This window comes from Megascapheus bottae, chromosome 4 (genome assembly GCF_031878675.1).
Source record: "Megascapheus bottae isolate mThoBot1 chromosome 4, mThoBot2.hap1, whole genome shotgun sequence".
NCBI lineage: Eukaryota > Metazoa > Chordata > Mammalia > Rodentia > Geomyidae > Megascapheus > Megascapheus bottae.
This window is the reverse complement of record NC_143512.1, coordinates 63,534,511-63,559,595: the sequence shown is the minus strand read 5'-3', so window position 1 is coordinate 63,559,595 and position 25,085 is coordinate 63,534,511. Positions and strand designations below refer to the sequence as shown.

The 25,085-nt window shown below is 43.7% G+C and overlaps 1 protein-coding gene and 1 pseudogene across 1 annotated transcript in view; both read left to right on the top strand.

Annotated features, from left to right (window-relative positions):
* Egflam (EGF like, fibronectin type III and laminin G domains) overlaps positions 1–18,937 on the top strand; it is a 165,095-nt gene extending 146,158 nt beyond the window's left edge. The window contains exons 18-22 of the mRNA XM_090332027.1: positions 1,399–1,477; positions 4,130–4,273; positions 12,293–12,376; positions 16,954–17,057; positions 17,800–18,937. Coding sequence (XP_090188153.1) covers positions 1,399–1,477; positions 4,130–4,273; positions 12,293–12,376; positions 16,954–17,057; positions 17,800–17,954 — 566 coding nt within the window. The 3' untranslated portion in view covers positions 17,955–18,937. The remainder of the gene's footprint in view (positions 1–1,398; positions 1,478–4,129; positions 4,274–12,292; positions 12,377–16,953; positions 17,058–17,799) is intronic.
* Positions 12,881–13,459, top strand: LOC150064563 (ubiquitin-conjugating enzyme E2 T pseudogene; annotated as a pseudogene).
* Positions 18,938–25,085: the final 6,148 nt, after the last annotated feature.

Genomic DNA, 25,085 nt, shown 5'->3' with positions numbered 1-25,085 from the left:
TGTCCAAGGCTACTCTGTCTCTTTAAGCAATAAAGTAATTTCTTGGATAATTTACTCATAAATCCTCTTTTAATTTTTTTCTTTCTATTTCACATTTTTTTATCTTTATTTCCTCTCTTCTTTCTTCCTTTATGAAAAGGTTTGGGGAACATGATAGAGTAACCCTCTAACATAGAAACTTGTACTTGAAGGTCCAACATCTTGGGGTTATCCTTTTCCACTCCCCTCCTTAAAAAAAAGTTTAAGGCCTGGGGGGGGCGGGGCGTGACTCAAGTGAAGGCTCTTGAGCTCAAACCCTAGGACTGCCAAGCATAATAAGTAACAAAAGTTAAGTTTCAGCTACCCTCTTCAGAGTATCAGATCATGATAAATTTCTTTTCTTGGGTGGACTCTTGGAAATAATACCCCTTCTGCTTTAAGCAAGGCCTCTTGAAGCTGCAGTTGCTCCATAAACTGCTTTCTTCTCTTGTTTTGTGTAATTTTTCAATGTCAGAATATCCTTAGTTTATTACTTCACTATCTTTTCAAAATGGGAAAAATATTCTGCCATTATCTCTCTAATAGGAAACCCTCATCACCTCCCAATGCGTGATAGTGAGTGCAATGCTTGCTTTGCTCATTTGCTTTGTGTAGGAGTGTGATTCCTCAGGAAGACAAGGTGATAAGAATTTGAGAGGAAGGACATGTATATAAAATACTGGAAAGTAAAGAGGGGGATAGGAGCCAGAATTAAGAAGAGCTCCATAATTAAGAGTTCCATGGTCTACTGGTCCTCCGCCCATGATCTCGAACCAATCCCAATGCGTCTCTTCTATAAAATGAAAACACCTCAGTCTTCCCTTCCCCCACCTTCTTTGCTGCTTTCCTGAGATGGTGGTGAAATCTCACACAGAGAGGTGATTTATAAATGTGAGTCACTCCACACTTCTCCAGTCACTTAAGATCATAGTTAAAGGGGTTTAGCAGACTATCCTTAAATAAAGAAATTCTACTGGGCCTTGTTTAGAGATTATTTTCTCTGCCTTCCTTGGCAAAGATCTGGGGTTATCCCCAGCTGCTCCCCACATGGCCCAAGCTCTCCTCTTTGGTTTCCAAGAATCACTGGGAACAGTTCAAGTTTTGGCACATTGCGAGGTCTTCTCAATAGTGCAGAGGTCAGGGACAGTGACTGCCAGCCCCCAGTGAGAGGAAATGGGGAGAAGCCAACACCCAGAACATCAGATCAGGCTGCCTTAGACCTGGCCAAGTGTGTGTACAGCCAAGAGAAAGGGGCTGACAAGTTGTTGAATGGGACATTTTCAAAGGCCAGGCTTTCTTGGTACGTTCCTGCCACGCGTGTGAGTGCAGAGGTCAAGAGGGTCACATGCCATGTAACCTTTCCTTTCTGTTTTGTCCCAGCTATCACTGAAGCCATCGAGATCCCGCAATTCATTGGTCACAGCTACCTGACATATGACAATGCAGATATCCTCAAGAGGTAACGAATTTGAACAGCACCCCTCTAATCTCCCTGGGTCTCCAAGTCTCAGTATCTTTCCAGCAGGCACTTCTCCAGTCATTCCAGGTCAGAGCTGAAAGGGTTTAGCTTCTCTTTCATGTCAAATGATAATGTTTGAGGAAGGCCATCGTTTGGGGGAGAAAAAAAAAACCAAAATAAACATAGAAACTAGAACAAAACAAACTAAATTTGAAGATAATCAGTTTTAAGCAACCCTGCCCCGAATAATTCAAATCCTTTCTGGTAGAAGAGTCATGTGACCCATCTTTGGGTCATGTTTTTTCTCTTGCAAAGCGGGGAGAATCCGTACGGGGTTCTGAGTGTGGTCCCCCAAGCAGCTCAGTTAGGTTGATGCTTTCCATGGCTGCAGTCTACATCTCTTCCCGGGACCAGCTGCAGAAGGCTTGGCCGCCATGCAACCAAATGACTAGAACCAAGCCATCCTGCCAGGTTAGTGCATCAACAAAAATCAAATGTGCCCTTCAGGACTCTGGTCAGTTCAGTGAGGGCTATTTAGCTCTCTTCCTGTGGACTCAAGGCCATGACATGAGGGGGATATTCAAGTCATAGCAGGAACAGCTTTTATTCTCCAGTGACGGGCTGGACTAGACCTAGCTCTTGGTTTGGAGCAGTCTACATATGGGGCAGGAAATCAATCTAATCTTCAGGGAACTCTCCCATTCAGTGTAATTTGTTCTTGACACCACCATCTCTCTTTTCCCTCTTCTGGTTCTTTCTTTTCATCTCCCAGCATATTCCTGCTAGAACTTTCCATCCTCTTCAAGTTGACTGAATCTGTACAAATCTTTGAGCTAAGTGCACCTAGCTCTTAGGGCAGAGCTGGGAGGGAGTGGTGATATTGGATGTCCTTGTCCTGTCTACATACAGACATTGCTTCATTCCTCCAATCCCAGTTCATGTTTGTGTTGTCTTGGCACAGAAATTTAGGTTAAATGCATTACCCTTCAACAGAGACCCTCTTTTTTCTTCCTTCTTTTCCCTCTCAAGATAGATGGCCATTCAGTCCCCAGGAAGTAGTGTCAATGTAAATGGAGCCCCAGTTCTTAGCCTCTGGTGCTGTGGGGGAGACAAAAAGTTGGGTGAAAGCATGAGGTGAGTGTCACACCAGAGCTGGAGTGTGTGCATCCTCACATATGTGCACACACTTGTACCTGTGTGTGAACCTGCCACCTGACCCAAATGAATAGATTTAAGGTAGAAATCAAGTTTGGGGTTTGTTTCAGTTAGATGTCTTCAATGTCAAATAATAGAAAGCTCAGCCTAAAATGTGTTAAGTATTATTTCATATGTCAAGTAGTTCACACAGTTAGACTGAATCCTGAGTTATTTAACTTAGAGAATCAATTATATCATCAAAGACTCAACTCTCATGTGTGTGTCTGCCTTGCTACCCTCAGCAGATTTTTCAGTTACCCATAGGATAAGATATGATAAAATAGAAAAACATCCAGTAGAAAAAAAGGAAAGAAAATAAGAAAATAAAAAAGGGCTCCTTGTAAATTTCTCTCATCTCATTGGACAATGCCCACTCTAAACACTACCAAGAGAAATGAAAGTGTTTGTTTCATGCCACTTGTATAGTCAAGGCAAGTGAGGGAAGGAAGACCCCTGGAATAGAAGGTAGAAGTTAGAGAACGGCATTAGCAGGTTCCTAGAGAAAGGCCCAGGGCTGGAGTGCGCTGTACCTGGCTTCAGGGATTTTCCTCCTCCTTCACCCCTATAGGACCTGCAGAGAGAAGGCAAGCTTGCTCTCTTAATTCTTTAGCCAGGCCCTGGGAAGCCCAAACCTAATTCTGACCATTGTACACTCCTGAAAGCACTCTAGACTCAAATATACGGGAAATACAGAGGGATGGCTCAAGTAATGGGGGAAATAAACCATACTAATTGTTTCTAATGGTACCATCATACTAGTAGCAGTGTTATTAGTATCTATCTCGCCTTTGATTCTAGGACTTCAGAATCTAGCACCCCTCCCTAATATCAGATGAAATACTGATCACTGTAGTCAGAAGTTCTGTTTGTTTGTTCCCAAGAACTGAGAGGAACACAGAAGCATATGAACCTAATCCCAGCTGTGCTTTACCACATAGAACAACATACCGTGACTGAATTGATCTGCAGTCCCCATCCCCTGAACCTCTGCTCTGTCCCATCATTCTATCCAGATGTGTCCCAAGGACAGTCCTCCATGCTCTCGGTACAGAGCACCTGCTGATCTGAGTCTCTTGGCAACAAGGAAGTCCCACTTTCCACTGGGGAATGGGGAACTGTTTTCTAATCAGAAAAGAAGACAAGTACATACCTGGGTACAGCCTGGAACAGTGACATTTAAGTAGAGTCTAGTTAATGTCTGATCCTACAAATACTCTGCTGTAGAGGTCACTGTACCTGAGGGAAACTGCCGCTGCTCAGTGCACATCCAGATCTTTAGATAAATGGTATGACACGTGGAAGTGGTACTATTTCTACTCTCCTAGAACTACAACCACGTCAGGAAGGCCAGATTATCTTACACTGAGCATCTTGAAGCTGGAAGACCTGGCAGGGATTACTTAGAAATACATATTGGTATTTGATTTTGTGGACTTGCTTGTGTATTTCCTTCAGAGTGTCAGGATCAAGATCAAATGTGTTCATGAGGTTTAAGGCAACTGCGAAGGATGGCCTGTTGATGTGGAGAGGAGACAGCCCCATGAGACCCAACAGTGACTTCATTTCTTTGGGCCTTCGAGATGGAGCCCTTGTTTTCAGGTAACCCCTTCTGCTTTTCAACAGAAGCTTAATATTTTTTCTTAGATAGCACAGATCATAGCAAATGAAGCTATTTTACAGTGAGCCCAAACAGACTGATGGAATTAGCTGGAGCCTGAACCTCCAGATTTATTTGAAACTCCTGGTTTTTTTTCTTTTCTAAAATATTTTATTATCTTTAAGTAGTTATATTAAGGAGTTGCCATTCAACAAAGCAGTTTATGAATATAGTGAAGCTTGATCAATGATGCCTCTTTTGACAATCTCTCCTGGTTTTTCTTTAAGCATCTTTTAAGGAATTGTTCAGTAGAATGCTTCTGACAGAAAGGATTTGGCCTGCTGCTTATTTCTATAGATATATATTTGTTGGGCTACTGCCATACACATTTATGTATTGTCTGTAACCATGTATATGCAATATTTACATATTTGGTAGTTTCATTAGGAAAGCCTAAGGTATGTGCTGTTTAGTCCTCTGCAGAATAATCCTGCAAGCCTTGTTCTTTATACTGCCATTATATGTCCCCATTTACCAAGTAGGAAGAAGCCTGGTGCCAGTGGCTCATACTTGCAATCCTAGCTACTCAGGGGGCTGAGATCGGTGCTTTGCAGTTCAAAGCCACTCTGGACAGGAAACTCTGTGAGACTTTTCTCTCCAAAAAATCCAGAAGTGAAGCTGTGGCTCAAGTGGTAGAACATCAGCCTCAAGTGAAAAATCTCAGGGAGAGCAGCAAGACATGAGCCTGCTTTCCCATACACACAGACACACACACACAGACACACAGACACACACACACACACATGAATTATGAAGTGGAAGGAGGATTTTGATATTGTCAGCAACCATGAGAGCCAAACATGGACGTGAGGTCAACTCAACTCAGGATGACCTGAAAAGCTAAATTCCATAAGACCTGGTTTTTAAATTCCACTTTTTGCCCTTTAGAATATGTGACCTTGGGAAGAAGGTCACTTTTCAGTCCAGAAGATAAAAGCACAAGCCATATCTGAATAGATCAGACATCCTAATACTTCTTACCAAGACCATCTAGAAGTGTCTACCTCTTTTAAGTGAGTTTAAATTGCTCTCAAGTTTGACAAACAGGTGCTGCAAAGCAGTTAAACTATTACCTGGACAACTTTTCCCCATTCTTACTCCCTACCAGAACAAGTGAGAGCCAAATCTACCTGAAGCAGAAGCTCTCTTGTGTAATTAAAACAGCAACAACAACAAAAAAAAAGCAAATTAAAAACAAAACAACAAAACAAAACACTTATCTCCCCAGAGACTGCCATACATAGAATCCTCACTTGAGGTTGGACATGGCTCATTTAGACCACTGGCGTTCAAGGTGTTGATCTGTATCACACTTCAAGGAATTAGAAATGTAAATTCTTAGGCCTTACTGTTGATCATCCTGGCCCAGTGAAGGGGGTGAGCTGTGGTCATTTCCCCAGATGCCTCAAGGGTGTACCAAAGCCTGAGGGCCCTTGCTCTGTCTCTGGATCACCTGTTCCTTAGAGCAGCCGTGTCTCAAGCTTTTTATTCCTTTTATACCCCTGCTAGTGATGAGCCCATATGTTCAGTAAGTGAAAAGAAATGAGTTCAAATGGACATAGACAAAGGAGAAAGAACTGAGCTAGGGACATAATGAATTCATTCAGGGGCACTTTTTTTTGCCAGTGAAATGCTGGGATCATTTATAGATAGAAGAGGAAAATATAAATCTTCAATTTGGAGAAAAGAAGGCATTTTGGAAGGAAATGGTACTTATTCCACCCCGCACCTGCCCCTAAATAGCACAGGTTGCTAAAGTGATTAATTTCATGATTGTGGGGACCTTGGGAGCGCTGTGTAGCTCCAGACTGGAGACTGGCAGGAGAGAGGTAGCTTCTCCCCATTTCCGTCCTCTCCCTGACCTCTGTCCCCTACCCCTCCCGAGGTCAGAAGAAGTAGAGCTTTTCCAACTTGGGTCAAAGCCTCAAAGCCATTTTCCTGTGGTTTTCCTGTGGTTAACCTCCTTGAGGCCTCAAGAACTTGATTGTATGCAGAAAAGGGAACTGAAACAGTAGCTGAGCCCGGGTGGGATGGCCCAAGTTCCCTCTCAAAGGAGAGCCAAATGGAATTCTCAGGCCTGAAAAGGAAACTTCAGAAGTTCAGAACCATCCCTCAGCTCCCACCAGCTCTGTTTGCTCAGCTGTCACTCCAGCCCTAAAGAGGAATCCCATCTGCCTGCCACTTCCCTTCCCTTTTAATAGTTTTCTTCATCCTGAATACGTGTATTGCATTACTATATCTGTTAGGAAAATGGAGAATAGAAAAGGAAGAGGCCAAACCTGATCATCAATAGGTGAAGACTTTATTGAGGAACAGTGAGGGGCACAGGCACAGACTTTCCCGAGGAATTGGGGTGGGATTGGAGGTTATGTGAAGGATTTGGGGTGGGTTTACACAGGGCTTAACAGGGAAGCAGAAAATAGAAATGGGCTATTGTTTCTTTGGGGCTAAGTTCTGCTCTTTTGCCAGGCCGGGAGTAGAATGCTCTCCCTGGGGTGTGAGCGCTATTGTGTCCTGGGCCAAGGTCAGAATGACCTGCCAGTGGACAACCTGCGAGCATGACCCTGGGGAATAACGCAGGACTCAATCCTTCAGTGTCTTTCTTGGGTTCTGAAAGTTGTCCTTATGCTTTTTTCATTATTATTGTTTTTGTTGTTGTCATTAAATAGTTGTACAAAGGGGTTATGATTTTATAAGTCAGATTGTGAATACAATGCTTCTTGGACAATATCATCCCTTTTTATGGTTCCCCCTCATTTTCCTTTCTATACCCCCCTAAAGTTGCATAGTTCACTTTTGAAATTTACTTTTTATTGCTATTATAAACAATAGTGGTGCAGAGGGGTTACAGTTATGTAAGTCAAGGAATGAGTGCGTTTCTCTGTGGACTGGGTCTCCTTCCCTCACTCTCTCCCAGTTTTTCCCTCCCATCCCTTCCCACAAGCTGTTTAGTTCATTTTCAACATGGTGTCCCGTGAGCACCAGTGTTCATAGTTCATTTTTTACATCATGCACATTGAGTATAATGACTGTATTTGCTCACTCTCCCTGTACCTTTCCCAGTTTGCTCACCCCTCCTAAAACATGTTTCCACTTTCTGGTATGTTTTTCCTATACCTTTTTTGATAAAAAGTACTTCATTTGTTCAAGGAAGTTATGCCTTTGGATTCCTCCTCTATATCTTCCTCTAAGAAGTTTTTTTTTTCTTCTAATCTCACAGCTTTGATTATATTCTCCTTAAGACATCCAGCTAAGCCCAGACCCAGGGAGATTTGTGTTGGTGCTCCAGGTGTTCCCTGGTATCGCCTTCAGTGTCCTCATCCCCTCTTCCCATGGAAGTGATGAGCCAGACCAGAGACAGGAAAATAATAGAGGCTGCTGGTTTGCAAACACCAATGTACAGTGAGTCATGAGGGAACTTGTTTCAGAGATACACTGCTTGGCCTGTCCACTTGCACCCTAGGATTATGATGGAGTAGGAGTGGGTTAGCTCCAAGATCTTACTGGGAAACAAAACATCCCCAAATGATTCCAAGTACCACACATTGAAACACATGGGCTGAAGTGGTTTGGAGGTTATGAGTGCCTTATCTTCATGTCTGTTTAATCTCATAAAGGTTACCCAACCTCTCTGAGCTTCAGTTTCTTCATCTGTAACCAGAAAATGTTGATTATAAGAAGTAAATGAATTAACTCATATAAAAGGCTTAACTCATAGTCAAGTATAACAGGTTACTATTAGTGGCAATAAGAATGAAACATCAATCTCAGTCAAGTGTTTTCTGAGCTCTAGAAGTCCCTGAGAGAGACCAACATATGCAAGGAAGTTAGTTCTTATCAGTATTATTTTTCACTGTACCTCGAGGGCTGTGTACATGAGTGGGCCCTGGAGAGTCACTTGTTCTCCCAGGAGATAGAGTGGAGATCAGACAGGCTGTAGTAGTTGAGGCAGTTCCAAAGCAAACAAGAGCGCTTACAACGTAACAAAGCACACTCTCACTTTCTAGACTGTCTTCCCTATGTAAATGCTAGTCTTGATACTAATGTTGAGCCCAAAGCCCTCTTTCCATAGCTTTGGTACAAGGATAAATAGGAGAAAAGAAGGAAAAGTGTTCAGCAAAAATAAATGTGGTTTTCTGCTTTATTTTTTGCTTTGCTTTGTTATATAATTATATGTAGAACGTAATACATGCTGGGTAGATTTAGGAACACCAATGGACATTTTTTGCCTACAAATATTTTTACACAACAAAGCAAGGGAAGAGATCTGAGATCTGATACTAATATAGTATCCTGGACTACAGTGGGAGGACTACCTTTGGTGACACTTTACCACAACTAAAAGTGTCACCAAATGGGACGTCGTAAGGCTCATTTTGGTGTTACATGACAATCCTTGGTGCATTCCAAGCTGAGTGGCTCAGGATAGCCCATTCATTGTACTAGAACATACAATATTAGTAGAGAAACCAAACAATTGTTCATTCATTAAAAAAAAAAATCTGTGAAGCTGGATTCGGGTGGCTCATGCCTATAATCCTAGCTACTCAGGAGGCTAAGATCTGAGGATCACAGTTCACAGCCAGCCCGGGCACAAAGTGGTGCTGTGGCTCAGGGACAATGTCCAGGCCCAGAGTGGAAGCCCCATGATCAAAAAAGAAATAAATCTGTGAAGCTATAACTATTATACAGGGCATGCTTTCTCAATAGACAGCTTAGAAAATCTAAAATGTGCTGAGTGCCCATCGCTCACGCCTGTAATCCTGCCTACTTAGGAGGCTGAGAACTGAGGACCATGACTCAAAGTCAGCCTGGGTAGGAAAGTCCATGAGACGCTTTCCTCCAATTAACCACCAGAAAACCAGAAGCACAGCTGTGGCTCAAAGTGATAGAGCACTAGCCTTGAATAAAAAAGTTCTAGGGGCCTGGGAGTGTGTCCTAGTGGTACAGAGCTTGCCTAGCATGCAGGAAACCCTGGATTTGATTCCTCAGCACCACATACACAGAAAAAGTCAGAAGTGGTGCTGTGGCTCAAGTGGTAGAGCTAGCCTGAGAAAGCCCAAGTGACTAAGCCCTGAGTTCAAGCCCCAGGACTGGCAAAAAAAAAAGAAAAAGAAAAAAGAAAAATCATCTCTAGGATAGTTTCCAGGCTTTGAGTTCAGGCCCAATAACCAAGAAAAAATCTAAAACATAGGCACTGCCATGAGTCCTGAACTAATTTCCTCATTCCTCTTCCAGCACAACTCTTTCTTCTACTCACTTGTATAGAAGAGGGAGCTGTTCCGTGGTAAGTAGGAGAGACTGGGGAAGCAGATAGTTTCTCAGAGGGTCTGAAGTCATAAAGTCAGGCTATGGAGATGCCAACTGAGTTATCCCCCCACCCACAGTGATGGCTGAATTCTGGCTGACAGATTCCATGTTGACTCCATCAAACCTATTCTGCCCTTTTGTGTGAAGCCGGGAAACTCTTAGGCTGCAGGACAGAAGGAAGCCTGTGGTTGATCCACACAGGATATCGTGCAGCTGCAAAGGTTTCACAGGGACACAAGCCCACTCCCGTCCAGCCTCGCTGTGACCGTAGCCAGGTCACCTTGATTCCGTAAACCCGGAGTTCTTTCTTGAGTACTCTGGTTACATATTGACAGCCTGTAGGGCCACTTTGCACACATGGCCACTCTCCCAGAAGTGGTCTGCTAAATGAACTCTTGATCGCACCTTTCTCCTTCTCCCAGGTGTTCAGTGTGCATATTCAAGCACACTGGCAAACAAGCTGTACTAAATGCCACATGGATTTGAGGTAGTGACTTTATTTTGTTCCCTCTTTCTGTTATGTTCCTTCACTTTTCTCATGATCCTGTTGGGTTCTGGCTGGTATTGGACAGATGGGGAAAATGTACACTCAGGGACATGCAACAAATTCCCCATGTCACAGCAAATGATGAGACTGAGGAGCCTCGCAGGTTCACAAGACCCAAGTGTTTGTGGTCTGTTAGAAAAGCCACCGGTAGTCATTGGGCTGTTTCTGCCAGCAAGCTCCTATTCATTCATTTATTCCATAAGTACTTGGCCACCACACAATGAACTCTGAAACATTCCACTTTGCAGCTGCTCTGCCCCGCAGACACTTGCGGGAAACTGCTCGAGGAAACAGCCGAGTTTTCAGGGTCACGGTGGCAACTTGGTCCCGAGATTTGTCAGTTTGTCATAGATTCTATTGTTAATTCCATGTTGATGGCTCTATGACTTCTTTGAGCCTCTTTATGAAAGGAAGAACCTCCAACCTCTCTCTGGGAAAGGCCAAGGGCTTTTTATTCTTGTTCTGTTCTCAAAACCAAGGCATGTGAGCACTCCAAAACAGTCTGGCTTTCCTCTAAGCATTCTTATTTCTTGGACGATGTTGAGGTGAAAGAGAGGCACCTCCCCTCATGATATGAGCACTGTGGTCCCAGTGGAACACATATCAGTCAGAATATAATCACTTGGGCCTTATTAATTATCCAGGAAAAGTCTGGGCAATTGGCTCAGTGCCCAGACTAGAGTAGTCACTCACTAAATATTTGATGGATTGAATGCAATTAGAATAATCAAATGAATACTTGATTAAGAAGGATATTTCTCTCCAGTAAATAGCATGTTTACGTCTTCTGATATCTTTAGGGTTTCAGGGCGTCTGAGAACTGAAATAAAAAATTGGAAACTACTAGATAGAGCTCATATCACAGTAAAATGACTCCATTATAGGTAATACAGCAAGTTCAACCTCTATATATTAGCTTTGTGGTTTTAGGCAAATTCTTTTTTTTTTTTTTTTTTGTCGGTCCTGGGGCTTGAACTCTGGGCCTGGGCATCGTCCCTGAGCTCTTCAGCTCACAGCTACCATCCTACTCCCTAAATCACAGCACCACTTCTGGTTTCCTGGTGGTTAATTGGAGATAAGAGTCTCATGGACTTTAGTGCCCAGGCTGGCTTTGAACTACAATCCTCAGATCTCATCCTCCTGAGTAGCTAGAATTACAGGCCTGAGCCACACCCAGCTACTTTTATTAACTTCTTAGGGCTGATGTAACCAATTGCCACACATCAAAGGCCTTAAAACAGTAGAAATGGCAAAAAATTCAAAATATAATGTATAGCCCCCATCACTTCTTTCCCAGGGCTTGAGCAGGAGATTCTTGTCTATGATAGCCCTGAGGTTTACTAAGTGACCCCCTTGGGGGTCACTTAGCTTGTATGCATCATTCCCCACTCTGCTATCATTGTCACATGGCATCTTCCCACATGTGTCTCCATTTCTGTGCCCTATTCTTACATAGATACCAGCCATGTTGGATTTTAGCTATCCTGAACCAGGATGAGATCATCTTAGCTAATTATATCAGAGCCTGCTTCCAAATAAGGTTGTATTTTTATGTTCTGGGTGGACATGAATTTTGTGAGAACACTTTTCAACACAGTATGGCATCAGAAATGACAGAATCCTTCTCTTGTTCCTGAATTTGTTCCTGAGTTGATGCTTCCATTTGTGGGCTGAAGACAACTCAAACTTGATTCCTCTATGCTAATGGACATAATAAGCCAGTCACAAAGATGACAGATACTTCGTGAGCAGGAATCAATAGGAGTTAAGGCCTACCCACAGAAAGGGGAAGGCTGGTTGGCAGGAGCTAGAAAGTGAGCTAAAGGAGAATGGTCATCTGATGTGTATAGTGTGTTTTACTTTACAAGGTGGAATGAGTTCTGGAGATTGGCCATGCAGCAATGTGAAAGCACTTAGCCCTTTTGAACTGTATCTGTCACATGGTTAAGACTGGAAATTACAAAGCAGTCCTTCCTGGACCACCTTTTGTGGTTTGTGCTCTCAAGGAAACCCCAGTCTAGGTTTTCAAGAACCTTTGCCATGAGAATCCTTTGAGAACGGTTCTTGACATGATTTCTGTCTTGTTCTTTTCTCGTGTCTTTAGCTACAACCTGGGCAGTGGTGTGGCATCTATCATGGTGAATGGCTCCTTCAGTGACAGCCGGTGGCACCGGGTCAAAGCAGTCAGGTAAGCACTGAGCAGAGCCAGTGAGGAGAGAGGGACATGTGGCATCTAAGTCCCGTTCAGTCCCCCTGTCCTGTTCCCCAGTTGTCCCTGGCCTCCTCATGCTCCTGACCCAGGGTACTCAGCCCATTTGTGGCTAAGTCCCTCCCCAGTTAACATAGCTCCCCTAGCAGCAGTGACCGCTATGCTGGTTTCTGATTAAATGTGGGCAGAACATGCCTTTGCTCTTCTTTATAATTTGACCACTTGTGTTCTTCTTCCTAACAATATGTTTTCAGAAACCAAATATAGCAATAGTACACGTTACATGCAAGTCCAAGGCGAAGCTCAGTTAGACAGAGATTCTAGTTAAAAATTCCCTGAAAAGACTTTGACTGTCTGAGCTCGCCCGGCGGCTGGGCTCCAGCCAGGGTCGCATGCTGCTGCGGCAGGGTGAGCTCGCGCAGTCCATCTCGAGCTTCCATTGGTGTAAAGTGTAAATTGTGTGGCTCGTTTTACTTGGGAATCATGCAGAAAGCCTCCCTGCTAAAAAGAGAACTTGAGATGCTAGCCACAGATCCTCCCCCAGGCCTTACATACTGGCAAGAAATGGACCAAATGGATGATCTTCAAGCTCAAATATTAGGTGGAGCCAATACACCTTATGAGAAAGGTATTTTCAACCTGGAAGTTACTATTCCTGAGAGGTACCCATTTGAACAATTCGATTAAACAAATTCGATTTCTGACTTCTATCTATCATCCAAACATGGACTCTGCTGGAAGGATTTGTCTAGATGTTCTCAAATTGCCATCAAAGAGTGCCTGGAGACCACCTCTCAATATTGCTGCTGTATGTCAGACCCTAACCCTGATGACCCACTCATGGTTGACATTTCCTCAGAATTTAAATATAATAAGCCAGTTTTGCTCAAGAATGCTAGGCAGAAACAGAAAGGCCATGAAGAAGAGGTGCTTGATGATTTATGAAAGGCTAGTGACTCTGAACTATACAACGCACTACAGAAAAGGTAGGTCAGGCAAGTAGGAGGCATAGAAAAGAAATTTCACTCTGATGTTCAGGAAGTTTTTCTTGATCCATCTTAGTTAATACATTTTTTTGACAAGGTCTCATTCACTTATTTCTCTTGAATGTTTGTATTTGAAAACATAATCTTTGTATTTTTTAAAAATTACTATATGTATTCTGATCTACAGTGATTTTCTTGAGGTTGTTTCATTTATCTTGTGAAGTCTTTTTAACCTGAAAAATAATCACTCAATGTCAGGAAAAAAAATTCCCTAAAAATTACAATAACTGGGCAGGGAGTTTGGCCTAGTGGTAGAGCGCTTGCCTAGCATGCACAAAGACCCAGTTTCGATTCCTCAGTACCACATAGAAAAAAGCTGGAAGTGGTGCTGAGGCTCAAGTGGTAGAGCTCTAGCCTTGAGAAAGTCCAAGGACAGTGCTCAGGCCTTGACCCCAAGCCCAGGACTGGCAAAGAAAAACAAAAATGATAATAACTCTTTCTATGGTTGAAGTTAAGGATGAGGCCTGGGGGAAAGGGGCTTGGCTTCTATAAGGTACTGGCCTTGCTTGGTGTCCTGCTTGGCCACTGCCCCTGCACTGAATACCTCAGAAAAGATTTGAGGAGAATAAAGCACCTTTCTGCCTTTCTGTCGTCTGTAGCCTTGAAAACCCCAAAATATGATTTTGATGCGTCCCCAGTTTTAGCTAGTTTTAAAAGAAGAAACATGTTCCTATAATGAAATATTTACAGATTTGGATCTCAAAATTTATTCTAGAACACAAGTCAAAAAATACATGATGTGTCCGGGCCAGGAGTTTGGCCTAATGGTAAGAGTGCTTGCCTATCATGCACAAAGACCTGGGTTCAATTCCTTGGTACCACATACATAGAAAGAAGCTGGAAATAGTGCTGTGGCTCAAGTGGTAGAGCTCTAGCCTTGAGAAAGCCCAAGGACAATGCTCAGTCCCTGAGTTCAAGCCTCAGGACTGGCAAAAAAAAAATAATAATAATGCGGGGCCGGGAGTTTGGCCTAATGGTAGAGTGCTTGCCTAGCATGCACGAATACCCTTGTTCGATTCCTCAGTACCACATACATAGAAGAAAGCTGGAAATGGTGCTGAGGCTCAAGTGGTAGACCTCTAGCCTTGAGAAAGTCCAAGGACAGTGCTCAGGCCCTGAGCCCAAGCCCAAGACTGGCAAAAAAAAAAAATAATAATAATAATGCACTGAGTCCAACATCATCCCCAAATACTCGAAACCACTGAGCTTCTTTGTTTCTCATTTCTGTTTGAGACCCATTTGTAAATGAGCTTGCACAAAAACATGCAAAGACTATGAAATGCTTCTTAATGCCAGCCACAGTCCACAGTCCATTCATATAGCCCAGCCCTCAGAACATCTTTGGATAGAAATGGTGACTTGAACATTCACATGGATAGATTTAAAAAATTTAAAGCTTATTTTGGTTTGGTTATACTTATGAAGATGCCCAGCAGTGGAGGCAGAAGGCACTTTCTAGACCAAGAAACCAGATGGCCAGTGACTTGCCCAATAGGCTGTATGGGCGGGGCTTAGATCAAACCTCTTTGTGTTCCACTATGTGATGCAGGCCTCACACACTGAGGATTTCAGATGTCTGGGGAAGTCAAGGCTATGGGAATGTCAGAATTTCAGAAGCCAGAGCATCAAGCTCGGCCCCAGGAGATGGCTCCACAGACACAGCTCTTCCTGTTGATCACATTCCTAGTGGGTCTTAGGTTACAGTGAGGGCAACATGGAGCTGAGCCCAGGAATTGGACAGGTGGGAAGATTCAAGCATATATTGTGAGTTGTGACTAACTAGACCTAAAAAATCTGTTGATCTAACTGGGAACTGGGCCAAAATCATAAGTACTGCAAGAAGAGTGTGATATAATTCTCTGTGCCAGGCTCTAAGATCAGAGATAGAAGAATCAAATGAAGGGGAGTACTCCAAGAGGCCCCCATTTTGTATATTATCTTGCTCCAGACAGTCCTAATCTTGAAAGCATTACTCCTAACAGAATAGGAAAATTTTCTCACAAATATGTCACGTCAGATACGTTTCATACCGTACTTTATCTCCATCGATATTCACAGAGATTGAGCGGTTATAATCTTATAATTGTGGTGGATAAAATGGTTCTATGATGATGGTAACAAGAGCAACATACTCCTTTGACAGTCTTTATCGAGCAAGATATGTATCAGGTTCCATGCTCTGTGCTTTGCAGGTATAATATCTGACCTCTGATCTCCATAATAATGTTGGAAGGTGGCCATAGTTATTCTCACTTCATATACAAGGATTGAAACTTCAGACGCTGATCAAGTCACGTGAATTACATTCTTGAGTAAAACCAACATCCTTGCTCGATGGTTTCGCATTCACTGGGAAGACACAAACAAGTAACTAACATGATAAGAATTACAGTAGGTATAGTGTAAGGAAGTGATATTTCATTTTTTTTTAGATCAAAAGTATCATTCCTTAGAAGATATATCTTCAGAAATACAAGAGAGGAGAAGATGACCCTAATTGGTGGAATTGAGTTAAGGGGAGATAATGTAATATTTTAGAATGACAAATAATTCAGAGTTGAGAAGATAAACTGCTGGGGACATCACCCATCCACGTATCAAAGGAGAGGACAGAACAGGAGAAAGCTTTCTAAGCCACCGTTACAAGTTTGCTATCAGGCCTTTGTCAGACCTCTACCCACCAGCACTATAGAAACTGTTCTTTAGATTTTGGTTTAAATAATCCCATTGTTAGGAAAGAACTTGACACATAGTTGGGGCTTGTATATATATTGAGATAGATGATTGTATTAGCTTTGATGACATGTAGGGAAACAGGTTTCTTAGTCCATTAAAGAATTAAAAGATAGCTAGTCTCCATGAGCTCATACCTGTGATTCTAGTTACTCAAGAGGCTGAGATCTTGAGGATCATGATTTGAAGCAGTCCAGGCAGGAAAGTCCACAAAACTCTAGTTAACCACCCCAAAACACAGACGTGGAGCTGTGGCTCTAGTGGTGTCTAGCCTTGAGCCCAATAGCACAGAGACAGCGTCTACACTCTGAATCAAAGCCCTGAGGCCAGTGTACAGACACACACACGCACACACACACACACGCATGCACACACACACACGAATACACACACACACACACACACACACACACACATGAGAATTATAAGGCAGGAAAAGGTTTAAAGTAAACAGTAAGTCTGTTTGAAAATGAAAGAAGGTAGCATGATTCTCATCCTTAGAGGGGCCCCAAGAGGAATATAATAAGAGACTTTCAATGGGCTTTGTACCCATAGCTTGAAGGAAAAGCATTTGAGTGGGAAGTCACAGCATTATGAGAAGAGCATTTGAGCAGACACCTAGGGTACCATGGGAACAAAAATCACCATGATGAGCTTCCTGCCGCCTTCCCTGTGCAAGAGTGGCCACTTTTCATCTCTATCTACCTGACAGTTTCCCTTTGTCTCTCTCTCAGCTCCAAAAATAATGGTTTGTTTTGGTTTCTTTATGTATTGCAGAGATGGCCAATCAGGGAAGATCACAGTGGATGACTATGGAGCCAGAACAGGGAAGTCACCAGGCATGATGAGACAACTCAACATCAATGGGCCTCTGTATGTGGGTAAGTGGCCTTGACCCAATCTAAAGTAGACTAGGGTTTTCCTTGGAAGTTCTTTATTTGTTGTGCAAGGGGTGTGCAGACTGGTTTAGTCAAATACCTGGAAATCAGGAAGCTGTCCAGATATTCCATTCTTCCATTTTCTGACTTCTGACTCATAACTAAGGGGACAGGAAGGGGCTCATTCACATATTTTTGTGCTTTGGACCTACCCAGCAGGAAAACTGTGCTATTCTTGTTTACAGAACAAGACCCTTCTAAATATAGCCACAAATTCTCTCTGAAAAAGGAAGATCTATCTTTCTAGCCTCTCTCAGAATACAATGAGTAGTATGTCTATAAATGGCTTCTCATCCACTAATGCAGCCACATAAACATGAAAAGATGACTACCTTCTATATTTTCTAAAATTGAGCCTAATTGAAAGCAGCCAACATCAGTATATTTGTTTTGACCAAAGATGACATCCTCTCTAATGACAGTATTATGTTGGTATCATACAACATTGCAAAATTTTGTGATGGTCATTTGGGCCAGAAATCACACATGAGGTATGTTTTTATAACCTTTTGCTGTTTATCAAATTGATCCAAGTCAACCTACTCCTTCTGGGAAAATTATAAAACAGATGTGATGTACTGAGCAGTTTCTTCTTGTCAGTCAAGGGATGCCTTGGCAGATGGACATTCAAATACATCTCTGACACTTCTTCTCTGGTTCACCTTACCTGTTTGCTTCCTGTCAGGTGGAATGAAGGAAATTGCTCTGCATACAAACAGGCAGTACATGCGCGGCCTTGTGGGCTGCATCTCTCATTTCACCCTGTCCACCGATTACCACATTTCCCTCGTGGAAGATGCTGTGGATGGAAAAAACATCAACACTTGTGGAGCCAAGTAACACCAGTTGTCCTTGCACAAGGAACAGAGCATCCTGGGAGCCCTGAGACACAGCCTTGATGCTTCACACAGAGGCCTGGAGACCAGATGTGTTTCCTCTCATCAAGAAGAAAGTACACCCTGATGAAAACTGAGAACCACGATGGAGGCCCTGGGTGGCCTTTCCTGCTGACACTCTGTGGGTCACATCCAATGGGATACCCATGTAGGAAGTGTCAGGCTTTAGCTGACACTATGGAATGTATAGAATCTGCCAGAGATCATACATGAATGTCAGCTCCACAGCCTGTCTGTTGTAGTTCAATGACTGTGTTGTGACTCAGAAAGAGAAAGAACCATACAAAGCCGTATTAAGCTACTTCTCTCTTTCCCTGATCTATGACAAGAATTACTGACAACAGAATGACTATGTGTGACCTTGAACTTCAGATTTTCCACGTTGGCCCATAGATTGTTGAAATTAACTCTTTCTGCTCCTCCCTGTCTGGCTTAATGTTCATGAAAATAAAGGTTGGGGGAGATTAAACCTATAATCATATTGTGGTCCCCTTCCCCATAACTTACCTTTAATGCAAAAATCCCCACTTGTTTTTTTTTTTATAAATGTAGATCTGAAAAAAAAATGGGTCCCACGATTTTGTAGCTGTACTTTTCTATGTGTATATTTTTTATAGCTGAAGACTGTCCAAACAATATACTTTTGGAAGTTAGGGTGGATGACTATAATACTTGGACATTTTTCTAAAACTTTTCTCCCAGGGGAGACTGGTTTGGGCCATTGATGGTGTCAGTGAGCAGTGGAGATGACTTAGGGGGGACAATGGGGGAACTGACCATTCCTTTGCAGTGCATATGGTGATTCAAGGGGATGAATATGAAACTTAGTAGAATGAGCAGACTAAGAGGACAGAGACACTGCCATTTTGTTTTAAGAGAAGGGAGAATGTCTGTAATAAATCTGAATAAAGGGGATGAAGAAGGCAAGAGCTCATTATTCCTTCATTCATGGACACACTTTCACAGATGCTGTATCTGCGAATAGATAGTAAAACTATTGGCACTTACAGGACTGGGCAGACAGGACCCTCAATGGGGTCCAAAGGTCTTGACAAGAATCTGGGAAAGGGAGCTTCTTTCTTCTGTTTCATCAGCTGTGCCCCCTTTGCTATGCATGCACGTGACAGCTGCAGACAGCTGACTCACTGGCAGGTTCCCATGACAGGACTTGCCAAGAGAAAGGTGAGATGAACGCTGGCCCCCACGAGGAGAGAAATTGGATCTAGCTCAGGCAAGAGCCTATAATTAGCCCTCTTGCTTGTGCAGCATTCATTCAGTGAAGACTTTAGAGCTTTGTGCAAAGCAGTTTTAAGCATATAAAGACTCTAGAAGATGAATATACAATAGATAGTTTTGCCCTGTGCCCCCATTTTCTGCCTCCTGTCTCCAGAAGCATTTGGCGATCCAGATCTTTCCTACCAAAGGAAACTAGGAAGCTTTCCAAATGCTCCATTTTTCCAACAGTAATAACAACAGTCTTACTCTGCACATATTATTAGCTGGTCAGTGCAATCTGGAGAGAAGTCCCATGTAGAAAGTCAGCCTGCCACCTCTAGTCACCCTCACCTCACCTTTTTCCCTTGGAGTCTGGCAGAGTCAGTGATTTGGAAGATATAATGGAGTTGCTCTTACAAGAATTTTGAATGGATTGCTTCCAGCTTCCAAAAAATTCATGGTGATTTTAGCAAAATCTCCAGTTCAGTTCAGGCCAGAGAGTTGCCTTGCAGATGAATTGTTGTTTCATGCAAGTGCTATCCTGAGAAAAAGGCAATGACCCAGGGATGAGGAACTGGGAGTGAATAAAGCTGAAATGGATTGGGAAGCAGTTAAGGACACAGGGAAAGGGTGACACAATGTTGAGTCCTGTAGATGAGAGGGACACAGTAGAGGGATTCAGTAACAAGAAAGGCTTGGAGTGTAGGGAGTAATGCTCTTTTGCCCTTTCTGTAGTTAACACTAAGGAAATATGGCAGGGGTAGTAAAGAAGACAGGATAAAGTCTTTAGCCTTAAATGGAGGGATTGGACCTCGGTACTCATGGGTAGGAGAGCATGGAATTGTGGGTATCTCCACTTTCTCTCCAAGTATATCAGTTATCTTTCGCCCCAATTATGCCATCTGCCCTCAGTGACACACAGCAGGAGGTGCTTATTGCTATGTACTTTGAGCAGCGATGTTGCTTCCAGTGAGCTGGATTAGGGGGTTCTTTTGGTCTCAACTGGCCTGGCTTACATGGGGAGGGGTTTCTTATTTCAGAAGGTCTTGGCTGGGATGGTGGTAAGATAAGATGACTGCACTCTACTTCATGTCCCTCATAGGAGCAGGGAGCTGACCTGAGCCCGATCTCCGTGACAGTAAAGAAGGGCAGGGTATGAGACTTTGAAACTGAAATGCCATAAGGCACTTCAGATCCAAGAGCTGAAAAACTAGACTGCACCTCCAGAGCGAGCAACACTGGGATTCCTGTCCATATCAAGAAGACCTTCTGAGGCACATGGCACAGATAAAGGGAGGGGGATGAAGCAGGACAGTGAACATAACTAATCTACCACTGCAAGTTGTGTGGTTGAGACATGGTGGCTTCCTGAGCACAGATCTGCCGCAGCTCACTTGTAGTGTGATCTGAGAAGCTCTTGACCACTCACCAGGCCTGATGGCAGCAGTGCTAGTCCCTCCCCGAATCCTCACCCTTCATTCATCTGTTCTTCCACCTCTTGTCTGACCTTAGACAGCCATGTTCTGAAGAGGTTTGGTTTGGGGAGTAACTGCCACGGTGAGAAGTAGAGGAGGCTGGCGGGGCTCTTGGATTTGGCCACAAAAAAGGTTTGGAGGAAAGCCAGGCTGCTCAGAGGTTAATGCAGTTCCTGTCCTGTAGGGAGCTTATCTGAGGGCTGGGTCACTGAAAAACATTTGTCCTACCACCAGGATTTGAGGAAATCCCCCCGCCCCCATGTCGCCTGGGTCCTAAACAAGGTTGATAATATCAAGGTTGATGATAATATCACCCCTGTCCTATTGAAATGGATGTTCACAACCCTCCATGTTTCCTCTATGCCCACCCTAGAAATCCCCCTCAGGCCAGACTGGGGGGGGCTTCTTTGTCCTGCACACTGCCCCCAGTAGCTTCTCAGCTCTATCTGCTACCACTCTGATAGCTGCTCTCTTATTTGCCTTTCATTTCCTGACCAGTCCAGTTGTCATTTGGGCTGTTCCAACACAAACAGGACCACTGGTTTTCATACCCACGCCAGCTTCACCTTAACTGGTGCCTTCCTTCCCCTTTCCCTCCTCTCCTTCCTCCCACTCCTCCCTGCTCCCCCTTGAGGGATGCTGCCTCCTTGCTGAGTGGGAGGAAGGATCTCGGAAAAGTGCCCAGAGCTGGCAAGCCCAGTGCTTTCCACTTGGAGGAAATACTGCATTTTTCACCTTTAACCCAGAAAAAAATATGGTTCTCAGAGTTTGTTTTTAGCACTGTGAGTTCCCAAAGGAAGATAAATAGGGATTAGGAGGGGGCCTCCAGTCTCTCCTTGCTGCAGCCTGATTGCCAGCACCCCCTCCCTCCTTCCCCTCCCCCCCACTCCGCACACAGAGCAGGCTGCTCTTCTTGGGAAGGAACTGCCCAGGGGCGGCCTAAAGCCCATGCAGGCCCAGTTGCTAGGGAAATAAAGGCAGAGCGTTCCAGTTCAAGTGAAAGGGTTTCAGAGTATAACCTGGAAAAAGCATTAGCTGCTTCCCATTCTCTTCCCAACTTCCATCCAGCCCAGGAAGCTGGTAGGAAGTGGGGGTGGGGGCAAGGGAGGCTTTAAACATATGGAGGCACACCTCCTCCACTGAGCAAAGAGGAAGTTTGCGATCACTTCAGATCATTTGCTCAAGGGAGTCTGAGGGGAGGAGGGAAGGGGGAGGGGAAGACGGGAGAGCAGACATAAAATATACATGTAGTACATATGCAGCTTCACCCCTCTTCTACAGCTAGTTCGCAATGTGGAGCTGTGCATCCTGTGAGTGTATAGACTACATGAATTTCAATAGAGATAAGGACTTCCATAGCTCTGCCTGGGCCATGGGATGCCATAAGTCACCAAGCTTGGAGGCAGGTGCTCAGGGTGTAACTCAAGAAGACACAAGTGCAGAAAGGCAGGGTGACTGACATCCACAGTCTACCCAGGATGCACCATGATGCTGCACTGGGGAACTGCACCCTGGAACTTACCTACTCTGTAATCTGATCCTCAGCCAGCATTGACCTGTCCAAGGACTAAGGATTACTAAGCACAAGTCTGAGGTTTACTGGGGTCAAATGCCAGGCCATCTGACCCCAGGAGGTAGAGGGGATTTGGGCAAAGGTTGGTTCCCAAAGTCTGCTTGGCAGGTAGTTACCATAGCTCTGATGAGGCAGACATCTTCTGAAACATCTTCCAAAACGTCAGAGAACTCTAACATGAGCAAATTCTGAAAGTATAAATCAGAAGAACTATTCCACAGAGGGGGTTTCAGTCCCTCTACAGGGCACATGGACCTGGACAGAAATTTCCCTTGAACTCTACAAATAACCTGCAACTCTTAGGGGAGTTGTTGCAAAGTATTTCTGGCTAGCAGTGCCCTCCCTGGGCCAACCATGAGCTGAAAGAGTAGGACAAACAGCAGGCAAAACTTCTCTGTGTCTCCTCTCTACCTCTTCCTTGCTGAGACATTTTTATCCTAGAAAGTGTGTGCTCCCAGGAGCACTTGCTGTTTCCTGGAAAGACAAGGGAGGAATATCATGTCTTAGCATCTGGAGGCAGTCTCTTCTCTTCATTTGTCTTCTCTCTCTGCTTTGCTTCAGATGCAAATGGTGTAAAAAGCACGAAAGATTTTCCAGGATGTGGTCCAGCCTCTCTCAGCTGGTGTCCTGGCTGCCCTGTGCTGGTGGACAGCCTGGTACCAAAGGGCCATAGACTTGACTTGGCTATGAGAAGACTAGAAGTAGAATGCCATGGAAAAGGAAGGCGAGAGAGGCTCCAGGAATTTGCCATTTATACTCCTTAATGAGAAAAGTGGAAGGCACCAGGCCAGCGGATTAGCTGAGGAAAGCCCTGTTAGGAAGTTGGCTGAAGAAAAGCAAAGGCAGAGAAAACACATCAGATGGAGGGAGCAAGGAGAGGAAAAGTGTAAGGGGTCACACAATCCTTGCCCTAGGATCTCAGCATCCCTGGAAGACATTTTTTTTGTTGTTTTTTTTAACCAGTCCTGGGGCTTGAACTCTGTCCTTGACCTTTCTCAAAGCTAGCACTCTACCACTTGAACCCCAGAACCACTTCTGGCTTTTTCTGTGTATGTGGTACCGAGGAAATGAACCCAGGGCTTCGTGCATGCTAGCAAGCACTCGACCCCTAGGCCAAACTCCTGCCTCCCCCACCACACCCCCGAGATATTTTATGTTTGACTCACATCTGGGTGTCAAAGGGCAACTGTGGGAAGAATCTGTGTTGCAAATCACACATAGACCAGGGGAAATGAGCCCACTGGTGTTGTTCAAATTGTATGGTGGGGATCTCAGAAATGAAGGAACCTGGGTGCCAATGGGTAGAACCATTTGCCCAGGACTGAAGTCCTTAACATGCCTGGACTTGACCTTGGACCTTGGGTTAGGGATGTGTCAATGACTTGCTGTGTATCCACTCACTTTTCTCTCCACAGGCACTCATCAACACATGCTCCTCTCACGTTTACTGAGAACTTATTTGCTCTGAGAATATAAAGCACAATGAAGACCTGGCCCCTGAAATCAAGATGTGGAGGCTGTTGTCTCCCCTAGTGCTTAGCACCCCCTTAAACTTCCCTGGTCAGGCAGAAGTCTCTTTTGTGAGAGGATCTGTGCATTTGTGAAGAGCTTCCTGCTTTGGCCAAGCCCAAACAAAATCATTTCTCGTTTTGTTAACTTCAGCCAATTAGTAATTCCATCCTGGGAGTATTTGTCCATCATATTCAGAATTTAGGACAAGAATTCTTGGGAGCAAACATTCTGGGGTCCTTCTTAGGTTCTAACCATCTATTCTGCCTTCCAGTCTCTCCCACTTCCAGGTAAGACTTCACAGGAAACCAGAATCATTTTCTTAATATGTATCTGCTACACTATGAAGGACACATGTGTTGCCAACTCAAGAGAATGCCACAGTCTGCTATTTTCCTAAACAATGAGTCAAGTAGACTGCAAGGATAGGGGAATTCTATGCCCACTGTAAAAGCATTTTAACATTCCTATTTATAGGTAATGAAATCCTGTCCTCTTTTGAGTTCAAGGACCCTTTGCCAATGACTAAGTGCCCAGGATGCTGTGCAGTTGTTAGTCTGGTGCTCTTGGGACTAAGGAAACTGAGTCAGGCAGCTACCCTTTCCAGTGGCCACTCAGCGTGAGCTCTGGGTAACCCCTGGTCCCCGCCTCTGTCTCACTTCTTAGAGGAAATAGTATGTAAGCAGACACTTGCATGAGATCCATAGCTGTTTTACTTAGTGGCAAAAGATCAAAGAAAAGTTGGCTTTGAGAGTTTTCATACTGATTGCGCCAATATCTCACTGAGTCTCAAGTGTGACTCGTAAGCACTTTTAAACTCATGTCAAACACATTGCCCCAACTTTCAGTTACCCTCTGTTTAGCAAACAATAAAGTCAACATCATGAGACTATAATAAGGAATTAAGTAACCATTTGTTCATTGGAATTTTATATATGCATAAATATATATAATCTTTATAGAAATATAAATATATATATGAGTACCTTGGAAATACTCTTGATACACCAAGATGTCCAAAATATATTAAAAACAAGTTATAAAACAGAATATACAATATTACTCATATCTAAGGATATAAGCCTATATCGGTATATTCACACAGGAAAATGGTCTGAAAGACAAAAAGCAAAATGTTAAACAGAGATAATTCTGCCAGGAAGGCTGTGTACATTTCTTTTCCCTTTAATATCTAGTTTTCTCTTTTGGAGTATTTGTTTTGTCCATTGAGGATATCACCCCTATCTTTTAAAGGACTGCTCTTGCTCCATTTCCTGAATGGGTAAAACCGCTTGAATAGACT